At 37.3% G+C, this 22,249-nt stretch overlaps 1 protein-coding gene across 2 annotated transcripts in view; it reads right to left on the bottom strand.

The window, feature by feature from the left end:
• fam184ab (family with sequence similarity 184 member Ab) overlaps window positions 1-22,249 on the bottom strand; it is a 159,016-nt gene that overhangs the window by 94,166 nt on the left and 42,601 nt on the right. For both annotated transcript variants that reach the window (XM_067417968.1, XM_067417969.1), the window contains exons 2-5: window positions 13,036-13,467; window positions 10,370-10,792; window positions 6,315-6,450; window positions 1,158-1,339 (exon numbers count right to left, since the gene is read on the bottom strand). In XM_067417968.1, the coding sequence (XP_067274069.1) occupies window positions 1,158-1,339; window positions 6,315-6,450; window positions 10,370-10,792; window positions 13,036-13,467 (1,173 nt within the window). The remainder of the gene's footprint in view (window positions 1-1,157; window positions 1,340-6,314; window positions 6,451-10,369; window positions 10,793-13,035; window positions 13,468-22,249) is intronic.

Here is a 22,249-nt window from a genome sequence, read left to right as displayed (position 1 = left end):
TTGTGTGTGGGGTAAAAAGCCAACCTTGCCACCTCATACATTTATGAGATTTTAAAACAAAAAAAACACTTGTATGTTTTATTTTCACACAAAATCTGCTGCTCCATGTTTAATAAAACAAATATATTTTTTATGCAATCACTACACTATTGAAGTAGTGAAAAGCTCATTTTAGGGTGTGCCCTTAACCATGTTGTACCCTACTAATATGTTCTCTTTAGGTACAAAGATGTACCTTTTGTCCCAATAATAGATCCAAAATACTTGAGAATGACAGTAAGCTATGGGAAGAGAGAAGGGGAATGACTGGACTGCTCCCTGGCTCTTATAAAAGTTTCCCAAAGTCTACTTCAAAAACTGCTGAGAGGCATATTTCAGGAGCAAAAACAAGTCCACATTCCCACAATCTGTTTATTGGGGCTCTCAACGTATTAATAATGAAACAAAGCCTAAATGCGACAGGACAGCCAAAAAGCCAAACTGCTAGAGCAGATTGTTGCGTGAAAACAGCACGAAATGCCATACTGTAGCGAGTCAAATAAATAGCCATGCTGTCTCCGCAAAAGAAAAATGATTACCAGGCAGAAAGAAACCACTGAGAAATAAGAATTCCCATTCAATCAAACCGACCGTCCACAAAAAGACATATTATCTGCGGTCTTGCAGTGAGGATGGAGTGTTTTGAATAAAACATGGAGGTCTGGATTTAGCTGTGATAAAGCAGCTAGTGTTTAACACGAGAGATGGGCTTGTATATGCTTAAAACTAAACTAATGATGTCTCAGAGGAACTCATGTGAAATAAATGTTTCTGCAGAAGATTGATGTTTGAAATACTTACAGACAGATTCTGCGAGATCTTGAGCTGTTTTTCCTCGCACCAGCTCTCCTACACACACCAACTATGCTTCAAGATCTTATGGTGCAATACAAACCATGCCCTCAAAACATATTTGGACACTTAAAAAGTCCTTGTATTAGGTATAAAATATCCAACCAAGTGGTGTCCGCAAAAAAACGCTGCTAGAACTTCCATTTTTTTGCTGTATAAATCCAACTAGTATCATGCTGGTGATGTCTGACAACCAGAAAGTGTCCAAACACTAAGCGTGCCTACACTGATCCATATTCAGTAAACTGCATCGAATTGATCCGCACCTTCTCCAGGGAGATGAGCTGTTGTCTCTGCCTCTCGTCCAGTGTCTGACATTTGTTCTGCAATGCCCCTCTTTCTTCCTCCAGACGTAACACCTTGTCCTTCAGACGAGACTTTTCCGATTCCAGATCCCGAATGACCGCTTCGTGAGTCATCTGAGTGGCCTGCAGGCTTCCGATCTGACCTGAACAGCGGAGAGAAAGTTGGAGACAGAGCTGTACCAAAGGGTCAACGAATGGGTGAAAAACTCAGTTCCTGGAAGACCACAGCCCTGCAGAGTTTAGTTCCAAGCCTAATTATGGGTGTGTTCACACTTGGCATGTTTGGTTCGATTAAAACTGGTGCGATTGCTCTGTTAGTGCGGTTCATTATTCATGTGAACTCTGCATTCCGCACCAAACAAGCGAACTGATGCGGTTACAGTAAAATATGAACGCAACACTGACCAGAGACATGTACGGGACATGATGTCACAAGATGTGACCCTAGAAAAGGAATGCTCAAGCATACCTGTTTTTTCTCGTCAAAGTCATGATCTTGCCCATCACAGTTCGGTACAGGGGTCAGAACAGATACTCCTCATGTGACGTCTGTGTGTGTCGGAGGGTTTCCTGCCAATTTTTTGACTCCTTCACACATTTTATAAGTTCTTCGCGAGTTCTCAGCTAGCCAAAATATCATTATATGTATAGGCTACGCACATACAATGAGCGCATTTGGCCCAGCACAAATCATAGTTTTGGATGTTGGGTCAGTTACGTCGGAACTAAACTCTGCAGGGCTGTGTCCCAGAACTAAAGGTGCATTCACACATCATGCCGTAATTACAGTAACGATTCGGAACCGTAAAAAGCCTTCACGTACTTGTTGAACTTGTAATTACAACATGTAAAGTTGCAATTTTCCAACTTGTACCACATGGCTGCTAAACCACCTAACCACTGCAGATTTAAGGTGTGTTTGACTTGAAGCGACGCAGTGCATCCTGATCAGTGTATGACATCAATGTACCGTGATTTGAAAGCATAAGGAAAGTAATGCTTACAGAGAAATTAAAAAGCATTTTCTAAAACTATTCAAAATGGTTTGCGTTAATTGAAATAAGACTGAAAAAAAGTAAATATAAATATTCAAATGAAAACAACAGTTAATTGAAATAAGGCTGACAAAGATAAAAATAAAATAAAGATAAAATCTTGATAAAATAAATGTTTAAGTGAAATAAAAAATAAATACATCTTTATTTCAGTTTGTTTCCAAGGCAGCATTCTAATTTTCATTAAAGTTTAGGTCCTAAAATTACTAAAACTGAAATAAAACAAATGAAAAGAATAAATAAATATTTAACAAAATACTTAAACTAAACTGAAAATGAAAACTAAAAACATAAAAAGCGAATTCAGAATATGATTAAATACTATAAAAGTGCCTAAATAATATTAAAATAACATTGCAAGAAAGAGTTAAACTTGAGAATGATATTGCTTTCAGTTAATTTGTCACTGGAAATGAATGGTCAGTTTTGGTGCATTGCATTGTGGGATGTAGTATTTGAGTTATTGAGTGTCCTTAGCTGCGTCCGAAATCGAATACTTCGCTACTATATAGTATGCGAAAAACAGAACGTCAGCAGAGTAGTATGTCCGAATGCATGGTATTCAGAAAAAGTTGACGAAAATTACCCGGATGGCCTACTACGTCCGGCGAGATTTTGAAGTGTGCATACGATGGACACTAATATCCCATGAGGCAACGGGATACGATTTATAAATGGAGGTGAAGGGACGTAACCGGCGCTGTTAGGTCACATGGTAACGGTAACATGGCGGATGTAGTATGTCCGGATTACATTTATACTACGCTCATTCATTCTATATAGAATGTACTTTTTTTAACGGTCGCAGAGTCCGTTCAAATTCAAATGTAGTACCTACTCACATAGTACGTGATTTCAGACACAGCCCTTGATTGTTCTGCAGTTTCTTAAAAGAGTGTTTAATCTTGGTTAATTACATTAGAGTTAATGATATCTGCACTTTACTTAACTATTGACATTTAAAAGAAATGTACTTGATACAGCCTGGTGGTCAATGCATGGGCTACCCGAGTTCACGCCTGGATAAAAATCTCAGATAACGTCTTCTGCATCATGTTAAATTCATTAATGCTGTGCAGAAAGCACATTCTCACTGTAGTTACACTAAACACAAAGGCAGAGTGCCAGTTGAGCGCTTCAACCCTTGTTGTTTCTCCCAGATAGAAGATCAGAAGTCTGTTTGGCATTTAGGTGTGACAGACCCAGCTGGGTTCTGCCTCCCTCAGGGAACATTCCAGAATGTGGGTGATGAACACAGCTAGGACACACATCTGCTGTTGCCAAGATACCAGGGGCTGATCCGTAACCCCAAACTTTTCTGTCAGCGGAGCTGTGGCACTAATTTGACAGAGTTGATGACTAAATCCAGTTAGCCTTTTACCAATAATATAGTCTGATAAATTAGTTTAGTTTTTTTCTTTTATTTTCTTAAAAAAAGAAAGAAAAGAAAACGCTACTTTTTAGCCAATCAACTATTTAGGTTGGAATATAGCAAGTTTTAAAGATAACTGGACCCAGTTTATATTAGATACACTTAACTATTATGCAATAACATTTAAATTAATATTTTGATACAATGCACTTATTGTGTACATACATGTTTTTACATTATGCTAACATTTAAAAAAAAGACCTGCATGTAATTACATCTGTAGTTACATTTCTAATGACACTTTTGACCCCTACACCTAACCCTACCCTTAAACTGACCTATACCACCACATCTGTCCCCAACTTTACCCTTTCCCACCTTATTATCAAGTATTTTGGAATACAATATGAACACAATAAGTACATTATAGTTAAGGTCACCTGATAAAAAGTGGGACCAGATGGCCAAATAAATAAAAATAAAATTATAATCAGGGCAGGGGTTAGTTGCATAAATCTATTTAAGACTAGTCTTACAAGTTAGTCGTCTAATTTTTATCTTTAAGACTGGTATTTACTTTTTAAGTCAGTTGTATAAAATTTTAGATTGGTCTAAGAAAAAAAAGTAAGACTGTTTTCCCCTTGGCTAACATTCTCTTACAATCTATGCTGCCATAGAAACTAACACACCATCAAAAGAAAAATATGAGGGATCAATGTTAAAGTCACCTCACAGTCTACTAGAAAAAAAAGGCTACTCAACCCAAAACAGTAGTACAGTTTTAAATTATTATTATTATTTTTTTTAATTATTAGACTGTCTTGACTGTCCAAGCGGTGCTGGTGCGACAGCGGTACCCTCCCCCGCTGCGGGTAACGTCCGCCCGGATACCCACGGGGGGGATTCCCAAAACATCGGAGATTCATCCCCATATATTTCAATTATAATTTCTATTGTCCTTTTCAATTTAGGAGTTGGTCCTCCCCCAGTTGCAGGTTTTTTTTCACTTGAATATTTCCTTTTTTTGCCTCTTGAACCATATTTTTTAAACGTTTCTGAACATCTTTGATGGATCGCGAGACAGACGGGTTGACGCTGTTAAATTTTTCGGTTATTGTGTTCCACACCTTGTGTTTTTCCTATTGGCATTGTAGTCGCTAAATGTATTAATTAAAGTGGATTTAGAATAATTGTTTTCCTCCAAAATACAAATAATTTCAGCGAAGAAAAATTGTGATGAGTGCCCACTGTCAGCCATTTTGTTTAAGTTGTTCAGCATCTTATTTTTCCCACAAAGCAATGCAATATAGTAACTTTTTCTTACTTAGCTGTGTGCTTATTTTATGCAAAAATCTTTCTTCAGTGACTTTAGTTTTCATCAGACTATTTATTGTCTATTATCTTAATACTGTGTCTATTATGCAACCGGCCCCAAGTCTTATCTAAGAAATTACAATAGATTTTAACTTAAAAAAAAATATATATATATACTACTACTACTACTACTACTACTACTACTACTAATAATAATAATAATAATAATAATAATAATAAATAAAAAGTTATAATTGTAATTATTGTTATTTTTTTATTAATATTACAAAACATTTTTGAAATGCATGGGCTAAAATAATTGTAACTATTTTTACTAATCTAAAATACAAAAAAAAGTAATTAAGTAATTATTTTACTATAATTTAATTACTTTTCCCTTGAAAAAGTAAATAAGGGATTACTCTTCATTTTTCTGTCATTTAATTTCAGTTTATTTAATATAATTGCATTAAATACTAACATAAACATTTAACGTCTAATGTATGCAAATATGTGTGTTTTAATGTAACCTTCTCCATTTAAATACTTGGGTCAGTTCATGAAAAACAGTATTAAAAGAGGAGTTTCCTATCTATCCTTGTATTGTTCAAATCGTCCAGGTTGATATGAAATTTAGAAGTAATTAGTAATATGCAATGCAACACTTATTAGTACAGAGAAATTAGTAGTCTTCTGTTGAAGATGTAGTTAATTAGTAGTTAGTAATGAATTACTTTTTAAGAGTAACATACCCAATGCTGCCAATAACAATAGTAATAATTATGAAATATTTGCATTATGAAAAAAAAAAAACATTACACTCTAAAAAATGCTGGGTTAAAAACAACCCAAGTTGGGTTGAAAATGCACCGACCCAACAATTGGGTTGTTTTAACCCAATGGTTGAGTTGTTCTTACCCAGCAATTGGGTTGTCTTAAGCAACATTTAACCCAACCACTGGGTTAAAACAACTCAACCACTGGGTTAAAACAACTCAACCATTGGGTTAAAACAACTCAATTGTTGGGTCGGTGCATTTTCAACCCAACTTGGGTTGTTTTTAACCCAGCATTTTTTAGAGTGTATTTACAAACAACAGCTAACCTATATGAATTTCATTTAATTTAATTTTGAATTACTTTTCGGTTTCATTTGAATTCCAATTCTGTATCCTGTTTGCATCGAATTCAATTCAAACTGAGGAGTTTAGTTTCAACTTGGAGGCACTTAATTGCATTTCATTCTGAATGGACCACAACCCTGCTGTGCATGTTGGTAATGGATTAGTAGCCTAAAGCAATATAGAAGGATGAATCAATAAGCTGAGTGGAGTGCGATTAAACAGTCGACTGAGAGCAGAGGTGCATATATCTCACTGGCTTTGAGCAGGATCTCAGTGGCCTGCTGCTGCACTCGGTCTCGGGACGCCTCCAGCTCACACTCCGCCTCCCTCTGCCTGATTTCCACAATCTCCGTGTCCTTAGTCACCTCCTCCAACTGTTTATGCAGCTCCTGCAGAAGCACACACACAAATCAATCAGTACAACGACCCAAACACCTCACACAAACCTCTCGATCTCTCTGTTCATTACTGAGCTGCCTCTCTATATTTAACCATGGTGGGGTTTCTTGCTTTGTCTCTCCCTTTCTTTCTCTCATGTCACTTTTTCCATTTTTGCTCCTCTCGCAGTGTCTCCTCTGTTCTCAAATTCATCCTCATTAATTGTGCATGTACACATTAGCTCTTTTCCCCTTTCATCTCTGCTCTCGCTGTCAACTTCTCTGCTTCTATTGCTCATTGTCTTTTTAACTTTTTCCTTCACTTCCACCATTGTGGAGCTCATGTGCAAACCGTCTTCTTCGACTTTTCCACTGCATGGATTCATAAAATGTATATTTTATCCTTAATATACCAAAGACACATTTCTCTGGTATTAGAACAAAAAAAAATTGGAGAATGGAAACTTGTGAAACTTATGGTCATGTTCAGCAAGAAAATTAACTCTTTGATACCCTAATTGAATTGTTTTACTGGTGCAGTAAGAGTGTTATTAAGATATTCAATGTTTATTTAATAATGCATATTTAGGTTCATGGATCATCCATACATCCACTAATGTTCAAAGTTTTGGGTCAGTATTTTTGGATAGAGAAATTCAAACTTTTATTTAGCAAGGGTGCATTAAACTATGGAACCTTTTTCCCGCCACAGGATAAAACATAATTACTATAAATTACTATAATTAATTTTACATCAAAAGATAATTGCATCTTTTTAATCTCACAATAGTGAGTTTACATATTAGTGAATGACTTTTTTTTCATGCTATTGCGAGTTATAAAGTCAGAATTGCATGATAATCAGAATTGCGAGTTAAAAAGTCAGAATTGTGAATTATAAAGTCCAATTCTGAGGGCAAAAATAATTTTTTTCCTCAGAAGATTTGAGATATAAACACGAAATTGTGAGTTTATATCACGAAATTCTGAATTATACACGGTGCAATGCAGAGCAAGTGTTTTTTTTTTTCTTTTTCGTTTTGTTAGTTTCAGCTCAATGCAGTTATCATTTTCACATCTAACGCCACATTATTTAAATAGCAAATGCACTCGCGCCCGTCTGTTCACCCATGGGCGTGCAGGTCTGAAAACGAGATGTGTTCAGGCGTATTGTTGATGAGTTGCTATTTTGAAGCAACTGAAAACGACTGCAACTGAAAACGACTCCACCATTGACCAACCAAAACCTGTTCTTTTTTGTTATTAAAAGCTTTATTATTAAAGCTGCACTGTGTAATTTTCCCATCTGCTAGAGGTCACCTATTCAAAACTAAGGGTTAGTTTTATGACGCCAAGTTTGAGCTCAGAATCTTGGGACATGTGGTTTTCACCTCACAGCCGGTGGAAGAAATCATGTTCATGGATGCGGTTATTAACGTTACAGAGCAGGACCGAATGTTGTGGGAGCTGAGCAAGGCCGCTGGAGAGATTGAAGTGCAACACACGGCTCTTGAGCAGCGGGACTTTTATTATGACGGGACACGGTCGCCGGCGCCATTTCCGTTTTTGCGGTCATGATTATGAGGTAACACTGCTCTGTTTATCACATTAGACACATTTAAGTGCGTTTAAAACGATGTTATGATGTTACTCTGCATTCGCTCAGCGGCTGCTGTGACACTTGTTCACACTGCTAAGAGTAAAACACTTCTGCAGAATAAAACCGGAAGTGAGGGTAACGCAGATATGACACAATTGAGGCGACTCCCTCAGACGTCCCGGCTCCTTGGTTAAAATAGCAATTTTATCAAAATTTACAAATAGTTGGAACATTTGGGATATTGTAAGAACTCAACTGAACAAAATATATAACACTGGCCTGGTGGTTTTTGGATATTTTACTGCAAAAATACTACATAGTGCACCTTTAATATGCACCTATAGGCAGGTGCACAATGCACACATACACGAACGCAAAGCAGCAGCACATAAACATGGCAAATATTCAAAATAATAAGATTACAATCTAAAAGATTATTATTGTGTAAAGATAATAGCGTGAAGAAAAAAAAATCCGAATTGCGACTTCTTCGCAATTACCTTTTTATTTTTTATTCTCTGGCGGAAACAAGCTTCCATATTAAACTTATCAAAAGTGACATCCTGAAAAAAAATGCATCAGTTTCCACAAACTTCAACAGCACAACCGTTTCCAACATTGATAAAAATAATAAATGTTTTTTGAGCAGCAAATCAGCATATTAGAAGGATTTGTGAAGGATCATGTGACACTGAAGATTGGAGAAATGATGCTAAAAATTTAGCTTTGACATCACAGGAATAAATTACATTTAAAAACATATTCTAATAGAAAACACAACTTTTATAATATTTCACAATATTACTGTTTTTATTGTAATTTTATTGTATTTTTTGAAGAAATGGTGTTATAATACAAATGCCCTTCTAAAATGACCTGTGGAAATCTTTTAATAAGGTGACTGAGTCTCATCTGGAAACAGCACCATGTAATTGGGTGAAAACCTCCACCTGGGAATCGAAATGCTCTTTGATTGACGCGTGTCTGATTTGCACAACTGTAACTGCAGGCTATTTGACCTCAGATATTTAGGTCTGAATGACGTTCTTCTTTATACAAAATACTCCAAGTGATGGAACATGGACACTACAAACATATCTCACTTGAGAAATTCAGCATTTGATCAGCATAGATTATCAAAAACTAGCACATATCCCAGAGAGTCGGATCATTGTGAGCGTCAGTCTGAAAATGTCACAGTGACTAAAGATCGATTCAATTAACGATCTGCTCTGTGTGTGTGTGTGTGTGTGTGTGTGTGTGTGTGTGTGTGTGTGTGTGTGTGTGTGTGTGTGTGTGTGTGTGTTGAGATAAAAACACAGGCCCAACACACTGTCATTACATAGCTATTATAATGTGTCATAAAAGCAAGGATTTACGTAAGACAAACACAATATTAATCTATTATTGTTGCTTTGAACGACCGTATTATAGTTCTAGCCAAGCATGTGTGGATGTATCTTTTGATGACACCCATAAATTACACTCAGTCAGTTGCTCCATTCAGAAACAAGTCCAGGAAATGCCTTGGAGGGCCGCGGTAGCTGAGTGTGTTTTTCTTTCGATGCTCAGGACGGGTGCCATTGTATTTGATGTTTCAGCCACACTGCTAAATGTGTCTAAAACATCTGATGTGTTCAGAATGAAACCAAAACACTAGTTTGACTTTTTAATGCTAAGATGTTTTGTGTATGCCATTTTAATTATTCAAAATACACTGCAGAGGGTTTAGGAAATACTGTATATGTTCTAACATGTGTCGATGAGGGACTTCTGAAAGGGTTTAAATCAACGTCTTTGTAACCCATTTTACTATTATAATGTGATGCATTTAAATAAGACATTCAACACGAAAATATGGTTGTTCACAATGTGACCAGGTACGTATGTATTAATTAGGGGAAGAAATGTGCATTTAGCTGTCATTTTAACTATTAAGATTACATGATTCTAATTAGATAAAATCAAGTTTTAAGTGAAAGTAAAATTCTACACAAAAATGAAAACATTTTTAAAAAGTCAAAAAAATTATATTTTAATTTATTTTAAAGGTATAGTCAACAACAGGTATGACTTTCGACTAATGTTGGTAACCAAACAGCTTTGTTTGCTGTTAACTTCCATTGTATGGACAAAAAATACAATTGAAGTTAAGGAGAACTGAAGCATACAAACATTTTTTCTTAAAAATATATTATGTTCCACAGAAGAAAGATCCACAAAGCAGCTATGCTATACACAAATAAAGGGAAATGCTTGTGTTCTGAAGTAGCTAACCCTTATCATTCTATTTCAGAAAAAAGGGCATGTGACGTATCCGGTGGCCTTTACCTTGATGTTGTTCTCCGCAGACATGAGGGAGGCCTGAAGTTTGTGGGATTTCTCCCTGCTCTCCCTGGCCTCCTCCTGCACCCGCTTCAGTTCGCTGCGCAGCTTCCCCAGAGTCTTCTGGAGCGCCGCTTCCTGCGCCTGGAACTCCTTCCTCAGCTCCGCCTCGGTCTTCTTCCAGGCCAGCAGGTTCTCTGCGGTCATCTGCTGCGTGCGCTTCATGGCCTCCAGTTCGCGTTCGTAGAAGGCCTGGGCTTTATTTAGCTTGGCCTCGTACTCCTCCACCAGTCGCTTTTTGTCCTGTTTCAGTTCCTCCACCCTTTCGGTCAGTGAATCTACCTCCGCTTTATGAAGCTGTCCCAGTTTCTCCTGGTCTTTGCTGTAGTTGGCATTCTGGCTTTGGTGTGAACGAAGCAGTTCTTGAACCTGTAAAAGCGACACTTAATCGAGGCAAAGTTTTTGAAATGAATGCAAAACACTTGCTAACAATGCCAGTGACAAGCAATTGTTCTATTATGAATATAAAAATGCTACAGAACTTGACACGTTTACAGCCAATCAAAAGTTATTTGATGTTTAATGTACAGTAAGTGTAGCTTATGAATTTTGCAAACGTGAATTTAAATTTTTAGAAAAAGATATTTTAACAAAAAGTCACTGAATGTGTTTTACAGACTAAGAGCCAGATTTACTAAACGGCAAATTAGCTTGAGAGCACAATTCCAAAAAAGAGCAGATGGGAGTGGAAAGTTCTGTGTGTGATCTACTGCAACTGACTGCAAATAAAAAAACTAATTGAAAAGAACAGTAGGATCTTTTCCATTTGACCAATGCAATCTACAGTAAAGGATTAGTTCACCAAAAAATGAAAATTCTGTCATTAATATCTTACCCTAATGTCGTTTGACACCCGTAAGACCTCCGTTCATCTTCGGAACACAAATGAAGATATTTTTGTTGAAATCATTGAAATCAATCTTCATTGAAATCAATCTTCATTGACACCAAAGTCATTTCCTCTCTCAAGACCCATAAGAGGCACTAAAGACGTCGTTACGAAGCCCATCTCACTACAATGGTTCTACAATAATGGGCATATTTTTTAAAAACAAAATTTTGAGCGGTTATGAATCCGCATATTGATTCATGATTCGGATTGTGTGTCAAACCGCCAAACTGCTGAAATCCCGTGACATTGCCGATCTGAATCATAAATCGATAAACTGATTCATAACGTTTGAAAAATTTTTTGAAATCGGCCTATCACTATATAAGTCGTCATTTCGTTGTTTTTTTACACAAAAAAACTATTCTCGCCACTTCATACAATTATTGTAGAGCCACTATAGTGAGATGGACTTTGTAACGATGTCTTTAGTGCCTTTATGGGTCTTGAGAGAGAAAATCATTAGGAGTCAAACGGCATTAGGGTAAGTAATTATTGACAACATTTTAATTTTTTGGGGAACTAACCCTTTAAGACATGGGCCATTTCTCAATATGCGTTCTTGTCTGTACTGTTCTCTTGGTCTAGTGAAACGTCATCAGTCACTGCCCAAGTCCTGTTCCAATTCAAAGTTCACATCTAGCCAAAAAAAGTACAAATCCCTGGATGTGTCTTTGAGCTGCCCCTTTTATCAAGGATGCATCGAGAGGTGACTAGTGGCATCTTGAGCCAGGTATTCAAAAATGCATCTCGCACCAACCAACAAGCGTCAACAGCAGATGAGAAACCCAGTGTAATTTAAAAATACTAGTGAATGTGTCACGATATGTAGTTTACACGATTACAGTTAAAGCTTTTTCAGGTGAGATTGTACTTGTTTAAAGCTCAAATCTGTGGTTTATTTATAAAGAGAACAGCGTTTTCAGAGTTTTGAGATCCAGGCGATCACCGGGCGCTCAGTGCTCATTAACCCCACTGAGAGCAGCCTTTTCTCGGCCAGTCCTTCTGACGCTTGCCGCTGGCTCTGATGTCTATAGTGGTTAAACATGAGATATAATTTGTCTTCTGTAGATCTAACGGGCGATCTTTGGTTCTTTTTGTTTGAATTTGTTCCCCTGGCAAATTGTTTTGGCTGAGGGCAAAGTGAAGTTACATTACTTTATATTTTTAGGCTATTTAACTTTACCATTGTAGCACTGACTTTGTATGTATGACTGAATTACTCCCCCAAAAAATCCTCTCCTCCCGAAAATCCTCCAGGCATCTGGAAGGAAAACTCCTATAAAAGCATATGCAATAAGGTCAGCTGCAAAAATAAGCCTTTTCAGTGCTAATATTTTACGAGGCTCCGTGTCTTTAGTTAAATCTGACAGTAGGTTTTTTGGTGGCAAATGAGGGGTTTCACTGGGGCAAGCTGTTAGTAAATCTGGCCCTAAGGCTGAATGATTAATTGAAAATATTAAAAAACAAATCAGGATATGGTTTTGTGTGATAATCAAAGCATAATGGCTGTGATTTAATTAAATAAATATATGCGCTACGTGTTTCAGAGTGAAGTGCCTCATTGTGTTCTTAAACGAGCAGCTCATTATCTGCCAGTGTCGACAGCGTCTCAGAAATGTTCAGTTCACAGTAAATGCTGCTCCACTCTGCATTTACTGTGAGTTTGGGCTGCTTTTTAAATGTAACCACGAGTAAATAATTCTAAAAACACTCCACACACCTCCTGCCGATGTGCGGCACGTAGCTCTTCTAGAGCCTGCCGTTTCTCCTGCTCAAACTGGGACTGTAACTGTCCAAAGGAGCGGAGCTTCTCCTCGAAAGAGCGCCGCATGTCCTCAACCTCGCGGGACATGGTGACCACACGCTGTGTGTGCTGCGCCTCCGTGCACAGCTGCATGTCCTCCACCCGTTGACGGTACGTCTCGAACTCCGCCAGGGCCTGCCGCTTCATTCGCTCGTGCAGCTCCATGGACTCCTCCAGGGACTGGATGCGCCGCTTCAAGTCCATCTCGTCGCTGATCTTGCTCTTGTACTGCATGATCTTCTCCCGTGTTTCCGAGAGGATCTGCTGCACCTCTTCCTCGTGGGCCTCCTTCAGGGTCTGGATGGCCGCTTCATGCTCGTCGTTCTTGGTGTTAAGGGCGTAGATCACCTACAGAGATGAGAAGATAGAAAACTGAGAGATCTACACGGCAAACTGTAAATGAGACTCGAATGATGTAATCCAGTCAAAAGTTAGATAAAATGGTTGTTGCATCATCTTCTACAACATTCTAGGCAATGGAAATTGTTTGCTCAAGCAAGACGTCCATGACGGATTAAAAGGTTGAGGAAGTCTGTGCAGAACAAGCATTATAGCAAAGGTTAAGTAAACACTGTTTTGCTGATCTAGAGCATTTGTGCTTAATGCATTACACATGTAAAGCCACACAAAGGACCGACACACTTTAGCAAGCTTTCATTGACTGACCTTTAAATCCAGAAGATTTATGTCCAGCTTAAATATGGAAAAAATGTGACTATAAAAGCTTTTCCATCATATATTTATAGGTTAATCCCTTATTTACAGCAAAACTTTTCTGTCCCTTTTTAAACTTTTTCTGCAGTGGTTCTAAAGTGTACATTAGACACCAGACATAAGTTGCATGGGTATATTTGTGGCAATAGCCAACAATACATTGTATGGGTCAAAATGATTGATTTTTCTTTTATGCCAAAAATCATTAGGATATTAAGATCATGTTCAATGAAAATATTTTGTAATCTTCCTATCATAAATATATAAAGAAAATCTATTATTAGTAGTAATATGCGTTGCTAAGGACTTTATTTGGACAACTTTAACTTTAATCTAATAACATTTTTGGCGCCCTCAGATTCCAGATTTTTAAATAGTTGTATCTTGGCCAAATATTCATAGTATTCTATAGTTGAATGGAAAGCTTAAAACAAAGCAAAAATACCAATGTTCATCGAGTTATTTTTCATTTATTCCAGGTTTTTGAAGACCTGACAAATTTGGCTGCTTCTAGGAATTTACAGATGAATTTACACCCAAATACTGTAGATTTTAATTGGACGTTCCAGCTTTTTTGCTATCCTGATTATGCAATTACTAAATATAATTACGTATATAGTTAGTCGCAAATGATTATTTTTTATTATTTTCAGCTTCCTAGTCTGTGACCCTATTAGAACAGAAATGTGACCCATTTTTGGGTTGCAACCAGCCAGCTGAGGGCTGCCTCAGACTGCTAGTCCACAAAGAATAATTATTAAAAATATTAATGATTTAGTTTTTATTATAGCATGAATGTAATGGCTAATGCATCATTTTCTTAAAGAATGCTAATAACAAAGTCAAAATTGTGCACAAACTTTGAGACGTTTTCAGACATGTTTTTAATTTTTAATTCCCTCAGTAACTCGGGAGGGAACTTGACAGTCTCCAAAAAGGGGTTTGAGATTGCCTTCACAAAATAAAACATTTTATTAAAATGTCTAATAAAATTACAGAAACAAAATCTTAGCTCATGAATATTAGGTTACGCATAAAATAATTTAACAAGATTCTTTCAATGTTTTGATAAGTATTACACAGAGATTAGGAGAAGCATTCCTTTCCTATATCCACCATTGTCAGTCCCGGGATTTTAAAATGCACATAAATATGTCCACAAAAGCAAGAAAATACAACTTTAGTGTTAAAACAACAGCGGCATACAGTATAAAAAGCATGAATAAACAGCTCTTATTCCTGCTTGATTATTTGGAAACAAAGTGACCTTCGACTGCAATTCTCATGCTTTGTGTGTCCGGCTCCCACTTCATTTCCATAATTGTCTAGACATCTGATTTGGTGAGAGCCATTCGGCCACCTGAAAGCGGCACATCAGAGTTATCTCCTTCACAAAACCCATTCTATGAGAAACTGTTTCTCAGTCGAAGACGTTTGTGCTACTCTCATCACATCGCATACTCTCTCCCAGGATTGACCATGGAGGATTCCATTATTCTCCAGTTTTCTTTTACCACACTATTCACACAGTTCATTCTCTCATCCAGACAAAAATGAGCTGATAAAGGCACCAGTGGACATAGAAATAAAGGGGGTTCAGTTAATTTGACAATGTTTGCTCTCTCTTAGTCAATGCCTGGAGCCTATCCCAAGTGATATGCAAAAAGTAGCCATATCTGTTGTTATCTGCTTCTTTAGTGTGTGAAAGGAAAAATCTTAACAACCTGTTTAAGCAGTCTTGATGCACTGGTTTCCACCTTATATAACTAGCCATATCCTTGCAAACAGCCCTTTTGCGTATCTAGCCTCCTCCAACTGAAACATCGCAAATACAGCTCTTACGGCTGCTTGAGATGTATTAACAGGTAAATGTAGGCTACTTTCAAAAAGTCCAACATATTACGGTAATACTTTTAGCTGTGTTGCTATGTGTCATGAGTTCTCAACTGAGAAAGCCAACACTCGCTTAAAAGAAGTGTATGTAAGATTATGGCCAAAACTGCCGTGTATCCCCTCTCCCCCTCCCCCTGACTCAAGGTTGCCAGATCGGCTGCAGGATCAGCAGGAACGTTTGTAGCTGCAGCTGTGGTAATTAGAGCAGATCTGGCAACCTAAATGTCGAAACATTACTGACTTCGTGATTGGTTGATAGGTGGAGGGTGGCGCTTCAGGCCAAAACACAACATGACAACATCAACATCAGTTGAGGGCTGCAACAGCAACTTTTAAATGACAATATCCTGGCCGGACTACTGTTGTCAGTGATAGAAGTATTTGAAATTACCATGATTTCTTAATCTCTAGTGACGACATATCAGGGCCATTTTATGATTCATTGAAATACATTTCTTACATACAGTTCCTTTAATAAATCCATCCAATGTATCTGCACCGGGCGCATTTTGATGTGACAGAACTGTTTGAGGCTCTCTACATTGGACAATAAACATTATAATCTGGTATATTTGTCTTTCTGAATGGGTGCATAATGATACTGTATGGTATTGAAGCATCCATTGTAACACGTTGCATCACAATGCCCAGGTTGCTTTGACGTGTTCGTAAGCTGTTTAATCTTTGAAGGTCTAAGGTCTAAATATAGTGAATTTTGGCGTGCACTTCTGAGTTGAATGTATTTTCCAATGTAATTTGTCAGTCATGCTCCCATAAAAGCTAAACACCTTCAGGCTCCTCCTGCTACAGTAGCCAAGCCACGGCTGAGCTGGAAAGAGATCTCAACGTTTAGATGGTGGCTGAGGGGGCTTCATATTAACAGTTTTGGGGAAGATAAACCCATTAATATGGCTAATGGCAAACTAATAGTAGTATACATGCACAAACAGCTGCACATTACACCTTTAACATATTTTTTTATTCATAATTTTTATTCTTATTAATTTATACAACTTAAAATGCAAAAGTGTAAATGAAAAAAAAAACTTGAATTGTCATCAAATAATGAACTTGAAACAAACTATGAAGTGTGAGTTATTAGTTTACAATGGTTGAGTAAATGCTTCTTAATATCCTTGAAAAATAGTACTGAAAAATAAAATAACTTCACAAAATCATTCACTTACATATATTGGACAGTTGCTATTCACCATCTTTCACGTAGACACAACTCGGGTATCCCTGAGAAACTACAATGTCTTATTGTTAAATAGGACATTCATGGGAGGATGTGTAAAGAATAACACTAGATATCTACCTGTGCAACAGTGAAAGCAAAACACAGTCCCGAGAGGTTGCTCATGAAATGAAAGTGGCAGCTATCCTGTATAAGACTACATTAAAATTCAGGAGACAGACAGAGTGTCAGCATTCATTTTAAATCTCAGAATGCCCTGAAAGTTACACACTCAACCTGATGTATAATGACTGACGGTGAGAAAAATACTCCTGGAACAGTCTAGCTATTGCACTTACAAAGAGAGTACATTTTTGGGCTATTACGTTTGAGTCTAGTCATATTTCTCTGAAAATGTTCAATTGGTACATTCCATTACAGTGCTAAAACTGCTACCACTGTGTAAATAAAAGCCACAGCCATGAGATCTGTGCGTATAATCGAGCGGGCTAGCTGTCTAGACAAGATTTAAAAGCATCATAGGTAGGCTATGGTTCTAACGTGATGTCTCTTTTTTTAGACCAGGTTCATCTATTCAAAAAATGCTACTGTGTGTTTAGAGAATTGTGTTGTTAGAAATATGCTAATGTTACACATTAATGAATCATCAGTGAACTAAACATTTAGGCAGAAAATTTGTTCACATATTGTCAGAGTACTACATTTAACAAAGAACTTACTTCGCGGCTGCTAATAAAATATATTATATAAGCATAAACATACCAGATCCACAAGTTGTCATGTGACCTACAATGACCAATATTATGATCAGCAGCAGCATCGCTGTTCACCTCCATTTACAAATTACAAAAACACTCAGTTTCAGTCAATCTCATGTCAATCTTGAATACCTATAGAGTAGCATTGCATCCTTCATATCTCCGAAAAGTCTTTAGTTTTATTATATTTATAAAAGAAAGATATAGGCTGTACCGAGTCTTTACGGATAAAAAACGAGCGCCTGGAGGCTGGAGTGCGAACAAAGCGGTGACGTCCTCAAGCGTGGAGAAACCCATGGCTATCGATCAGATTCAACTAATACAGATATGATCCAGAATCAGATCCGGAGGCTGAAATAAATTGAACAGGAGAAACAACAACAGCAGGACGTCCGTCTCTGTGGTATGGACTGTATTTAGTGCCCTGTCAACATTTGTGTGTGTTTACTTGCAGTTTATGAGGACATGATTCGGTTTAAGGACTATTGTATGCGACTAAGGCTGCAGAGCCGCAGACCAGTCCGGGTGCCCATGCTGACCCCGGTCCACCACCAAAAGGACCAACAGTGGTCATGTGAGCATCAGAACAGGACGGAGCAATGGAAGAAAGTGGACTGGTCTGATAAATCACGTTTTCTTTTACATCACATGGATGGCCGTGTTCGTGTGTGTCGCTTACCTAAAGAACACATGGCACCAGGATGCACTATGGAAAGACGGCAACCTGGCGGAGGAAGTGTGATACTTTAGTCAATGGTTCAGGAATGTTTGAGGAGCACAACAACGAGTTTGAGGTGTTGACTTGGCCTCCAAATTCCTCAGATCTCAATTCAATCAAGCGTCTGTGGGATGTGCTGAACAAACAAGTCTGATCCATAAGGCTCCAACTTACAGGACTTAAAATGACAGCACACATTCAGGGGTCTAGTGGAGTCCATGCCTTGACCGTTCAGGGCTGTTTTGGCAGCAAACTATTAGGAATACCAACAAAAACTACCAACAAAATATTAGGAATACAGATCTGTGTATTTTTATTGGAAATACATATAAATATCTAATTATTGCAGCAGGATACTCTTTAAACTGTTCTCTGTCATGGCAGTAGTCATTCTGAAAGACAACAGACTATTGAGAATTATAGGTCCCCTTGCAAACATACCTGATTTGTGTTATGAATTGAGTTCTGACAAATAGTTGGGCTAGCATACTTAACTAGAAATGTTTTTGAATTCACGTGAAATATAAAAGATTTTCTCAACGCCGATGTAGATAATAGCAATCAAGGCAGCTCTCAAGGGTTAAAACAGCCTTTGTAATGAGGGGTTTCACACAAGACTTTATTGTTCTTTTTTGATTTGCCACGTTGGCTCAATCTTTAGTCCAGTAAATTTGGCAGTCAATGAGTTTTCGGCCTACTCAGAACTGGAATATAAGAAAACCCATTAACTCCCACAACACTGGGAAGTCTTAATCACTTTGTACTTGAATCTGAGAGTCATTACAATTGTTCCAACATCAGTCAATAAGACCAAGACCATGATAATGATAATTACAGTCATTTGCAATGGTGCAGAGAGAACACCATATTGTTCAGTGTATAAAGGCTGTCTGTAAATTGGTCCAGATCACTTTTGGGGCGACGGAGGGTTATTGTGCTGCTTCAATCAAAGCCTGTTTCACAAGATGCGCCTCGGTTGGAGATTAAAACCGGTGGGTCTATAATGTGCAATGAGAGCTTTCCTCACAGCTATTGACTTGGCTTCAAGCTTTAGCCTATTATATAATATTATTATATTAAAAGTTTATATTCTCTGTTTTGAAGAATGATGGACCATGTAAAATACATGTCACCATTCACTCAAGCTCTTTGTTGACAGATTCTGCATTCTAACACAAGATTGGTTTTGAATTAGCAGGCTTATGAATATTCATTAAGTAAGAAAATGGGTTATAATGAAGTTGAGAGATTATTATATTATTGTAATTATATACATGGTATTCACTAAACTGCAAGGCACACCTTCAACGAAGAGGTAATTAAAGCGGTTGAAAAAGAACAGTTTGCTCTAACAGGAAAAACTTGGAAACAAAAACAACTTGGTGCAGACAATACTGTGTACATTAATCACGATTAAAAGCCTCATAAACAGTTCTGTAGCTCTAATTTCCTGCTATACAAATGGGCACTGGCTGCAGTGAACCTGAAGGTGTAAAATACATTTATGTTTAGTCCCTTTGGTTTTATAGCAAAGTGTTTCTTTAAATGTCAACTTCCTTTTCATTATGAAAAAGGTGAGAGGGAGTTTAATTTCTAAAAATCTACAGAGCCAAAAGTGCTCATAGTTGAAGAAACACACTGACACTGAAGACTGGAGTAATGATGCTGAAAATTCAGCTTTACTATCACAGGAAAAAGTTACATTTTAAAAATACATTGGTTGTGTTGTGAGTATTTGCAGGTGTTTCTGTATTTGGTTGTGTTGTGAGTATTTGCAGGTGTTTCTGTATTTGGTTGTGTTGTGAGTATTTGCAGGTGTTTCTGTATTTGGTTGTGTTGTGAGTATTTGCAGGTGTTTCTGTATTTGGTTGTGTTGTGAGTATTTGCTGGTGTTTCTGTATTTGGTTGTGTTGTGAGTATTTGCAGGTCTTTCTGTATTTGGTTGTGTTGTGAGTATTTGCAGGTCTTTCTGTATTTGGTTGTGTTGTGAGTATTTGCAGGTGTTTCTGTATTTGTTTGTTTTGTTGGTAGTATTTTGCAGTGTTTCTGTATTTGGTTGTGTTGTGAGTATTTGCAGGTGTTTCTGTATTTGTTTGTTTTGTTGGTAGTATTTTGCAGTGTTTCTGTATTTGGTTGTGTTGTGAGTATTTGCTGGTGTTTCTGTATTTGTTTGTTTTGTTGTGAGTATTTTGCAGTGTTTCTGTATTTGGTTGTGAGTATTTGCTGGTGTTTCTGTATTTGGTTGTGTTGTGAGTATTTGCTGGTGTTTCTGTATTTGGTTGTGTTGTGAGTATTTGCTGGTTTCTGTATTTGGTTGCGTTGTGAGTATTTGCTGGTGTTTCAGTATTTGGTTGTGTTGTGAGTATTTGCAGGTGTTTCTGTATTTGGTTGTGTTGTGAGTATTTGCAGGTGTTTCTGTATTTGGTTTTGTTTTGAGTATTTGCAGGTGTTTTTGTATTTGGTTTTGTTTTGAGTATTTGCAGGTGTTTCTGTATTTGGTTGTTTCTGTATTTGGTTGTGTTGTGAGTATTTGCAGGTCTTTCTTTATTTGGTTGTGTTGTGAGTATTTGCAGGTATTTCTGTATTTGGTTGTGTTGTGAGTATTTGCAGGTCTTTCTTTATTTGGTTGTGTTGTGAGTATTTGCAGGTATTTCTGTATTTGGTTGTCTTGTGAGTATTTGCAGGTGTTTCTGTATTTGGTTTTGTTGTGAGTATTTGCAGGTCTTTCTGTATTTGGTTGTGTTGTGAGTATTTGCAGGTGTTTCTGTATTTGGTTGTGTTGTGAGTATTTGCAGGTGTTTCTGTATTTGGTTGTGTTGTGAGTAGTTGCAGGTGTTTCTATATTTGGTTCTGTTGTGAGTATTTGCTGGTGTTTCTGTATTTGGTTGTGTTGTGAGTATTTGCAGGTGTTTCTGTATTTGGTTGTGTTGTGAGTATTTGCAGGTGTTTCTGTATTTGGTTGTGTTGTAAGTATTTGCCGGTGTTTCTGTATTTGGTTGTGTTGTGAGTATTTGCAGGTGTTTCTGTATTTGGTTGTGTTGTGAGTATTTGCAGGTCTTTCTTTATTTGGTTGTGTTGTGAGTATTTGCAGATTTTCTGTGTTTGGTTGTGTTGTGAGTATTTGCAGGTGTTTTACACACTCTTAATTTGCTGATGTTTTGTTTCTATTTGCATGTTTTCTTCAGTTGCAGCACATTGAGTATAAAGTATAAAGTAAAGTATAACAAATATAAATATAAATATAAATCTTTCAGTAATCTCACTCTTCCATTTGCATGTGAATACATGGAGATATTCTGACACATTATTAGGATGCATATGTGCATTACAGTCACATTGAGAGCTGCTCCACCACAACAAGCAGGATAAGGCAGGGTACAATCCTTAGGGAAAATGTGTTTTTTTCGAGTCTCAGAATGTATGACGATTTTTTTTTTAAATTGAATACAGAATATGTCTTTAAATATGGAAAAATATGAACAATCTACAGTATGAATGCAGAGATAGAAGAGATGGATGGCTGTGATGAAATACGCCTGCTTGGATGAGGTCAGTTCATAAAAATAAAAAATATTCTATGCTCTGAAACTGAAATTCTGCATGAAGACTGAATATCTTTGACATGTACAGTGTTTTTGCACAAATTCAATGAAGGGGTCATACAACTAGGTCTCAAGCTACACTTCCTTTGCCACAGGCACTGAAAAATAAGCTCACTTTAAATTCTATGTGCTGCCTTTGCTTCGGCTGCTACAACCAATAGCGAAAGCTGTCAGGCCTGTTTACAGAGCCAGTTCAAAATCAATTCTACAGGGTGTGAGAATGCGGTGAGTATATCTCTACAACACT

The sequence above is a fragment of the Pseudorasbora parva genome, chromosome 15 (genome assembly GCF_024679245.1).
Source record: "Pseudorasbora parva isolate DD20220531a chromosome 15, ASM2467924v1, whole genome shotgun sequence".
Taxonomy (NCBI): domain Eukaryota; kingdom Metazoa; phylum Chordata; class Actinopteri; order Cypriniformes; family Gobionidae; genus Pseudorasbora; species Pseudorasbora parva.
This window is presented reverse-complemented; position numbering and strand designations above follow the sequence as displayed.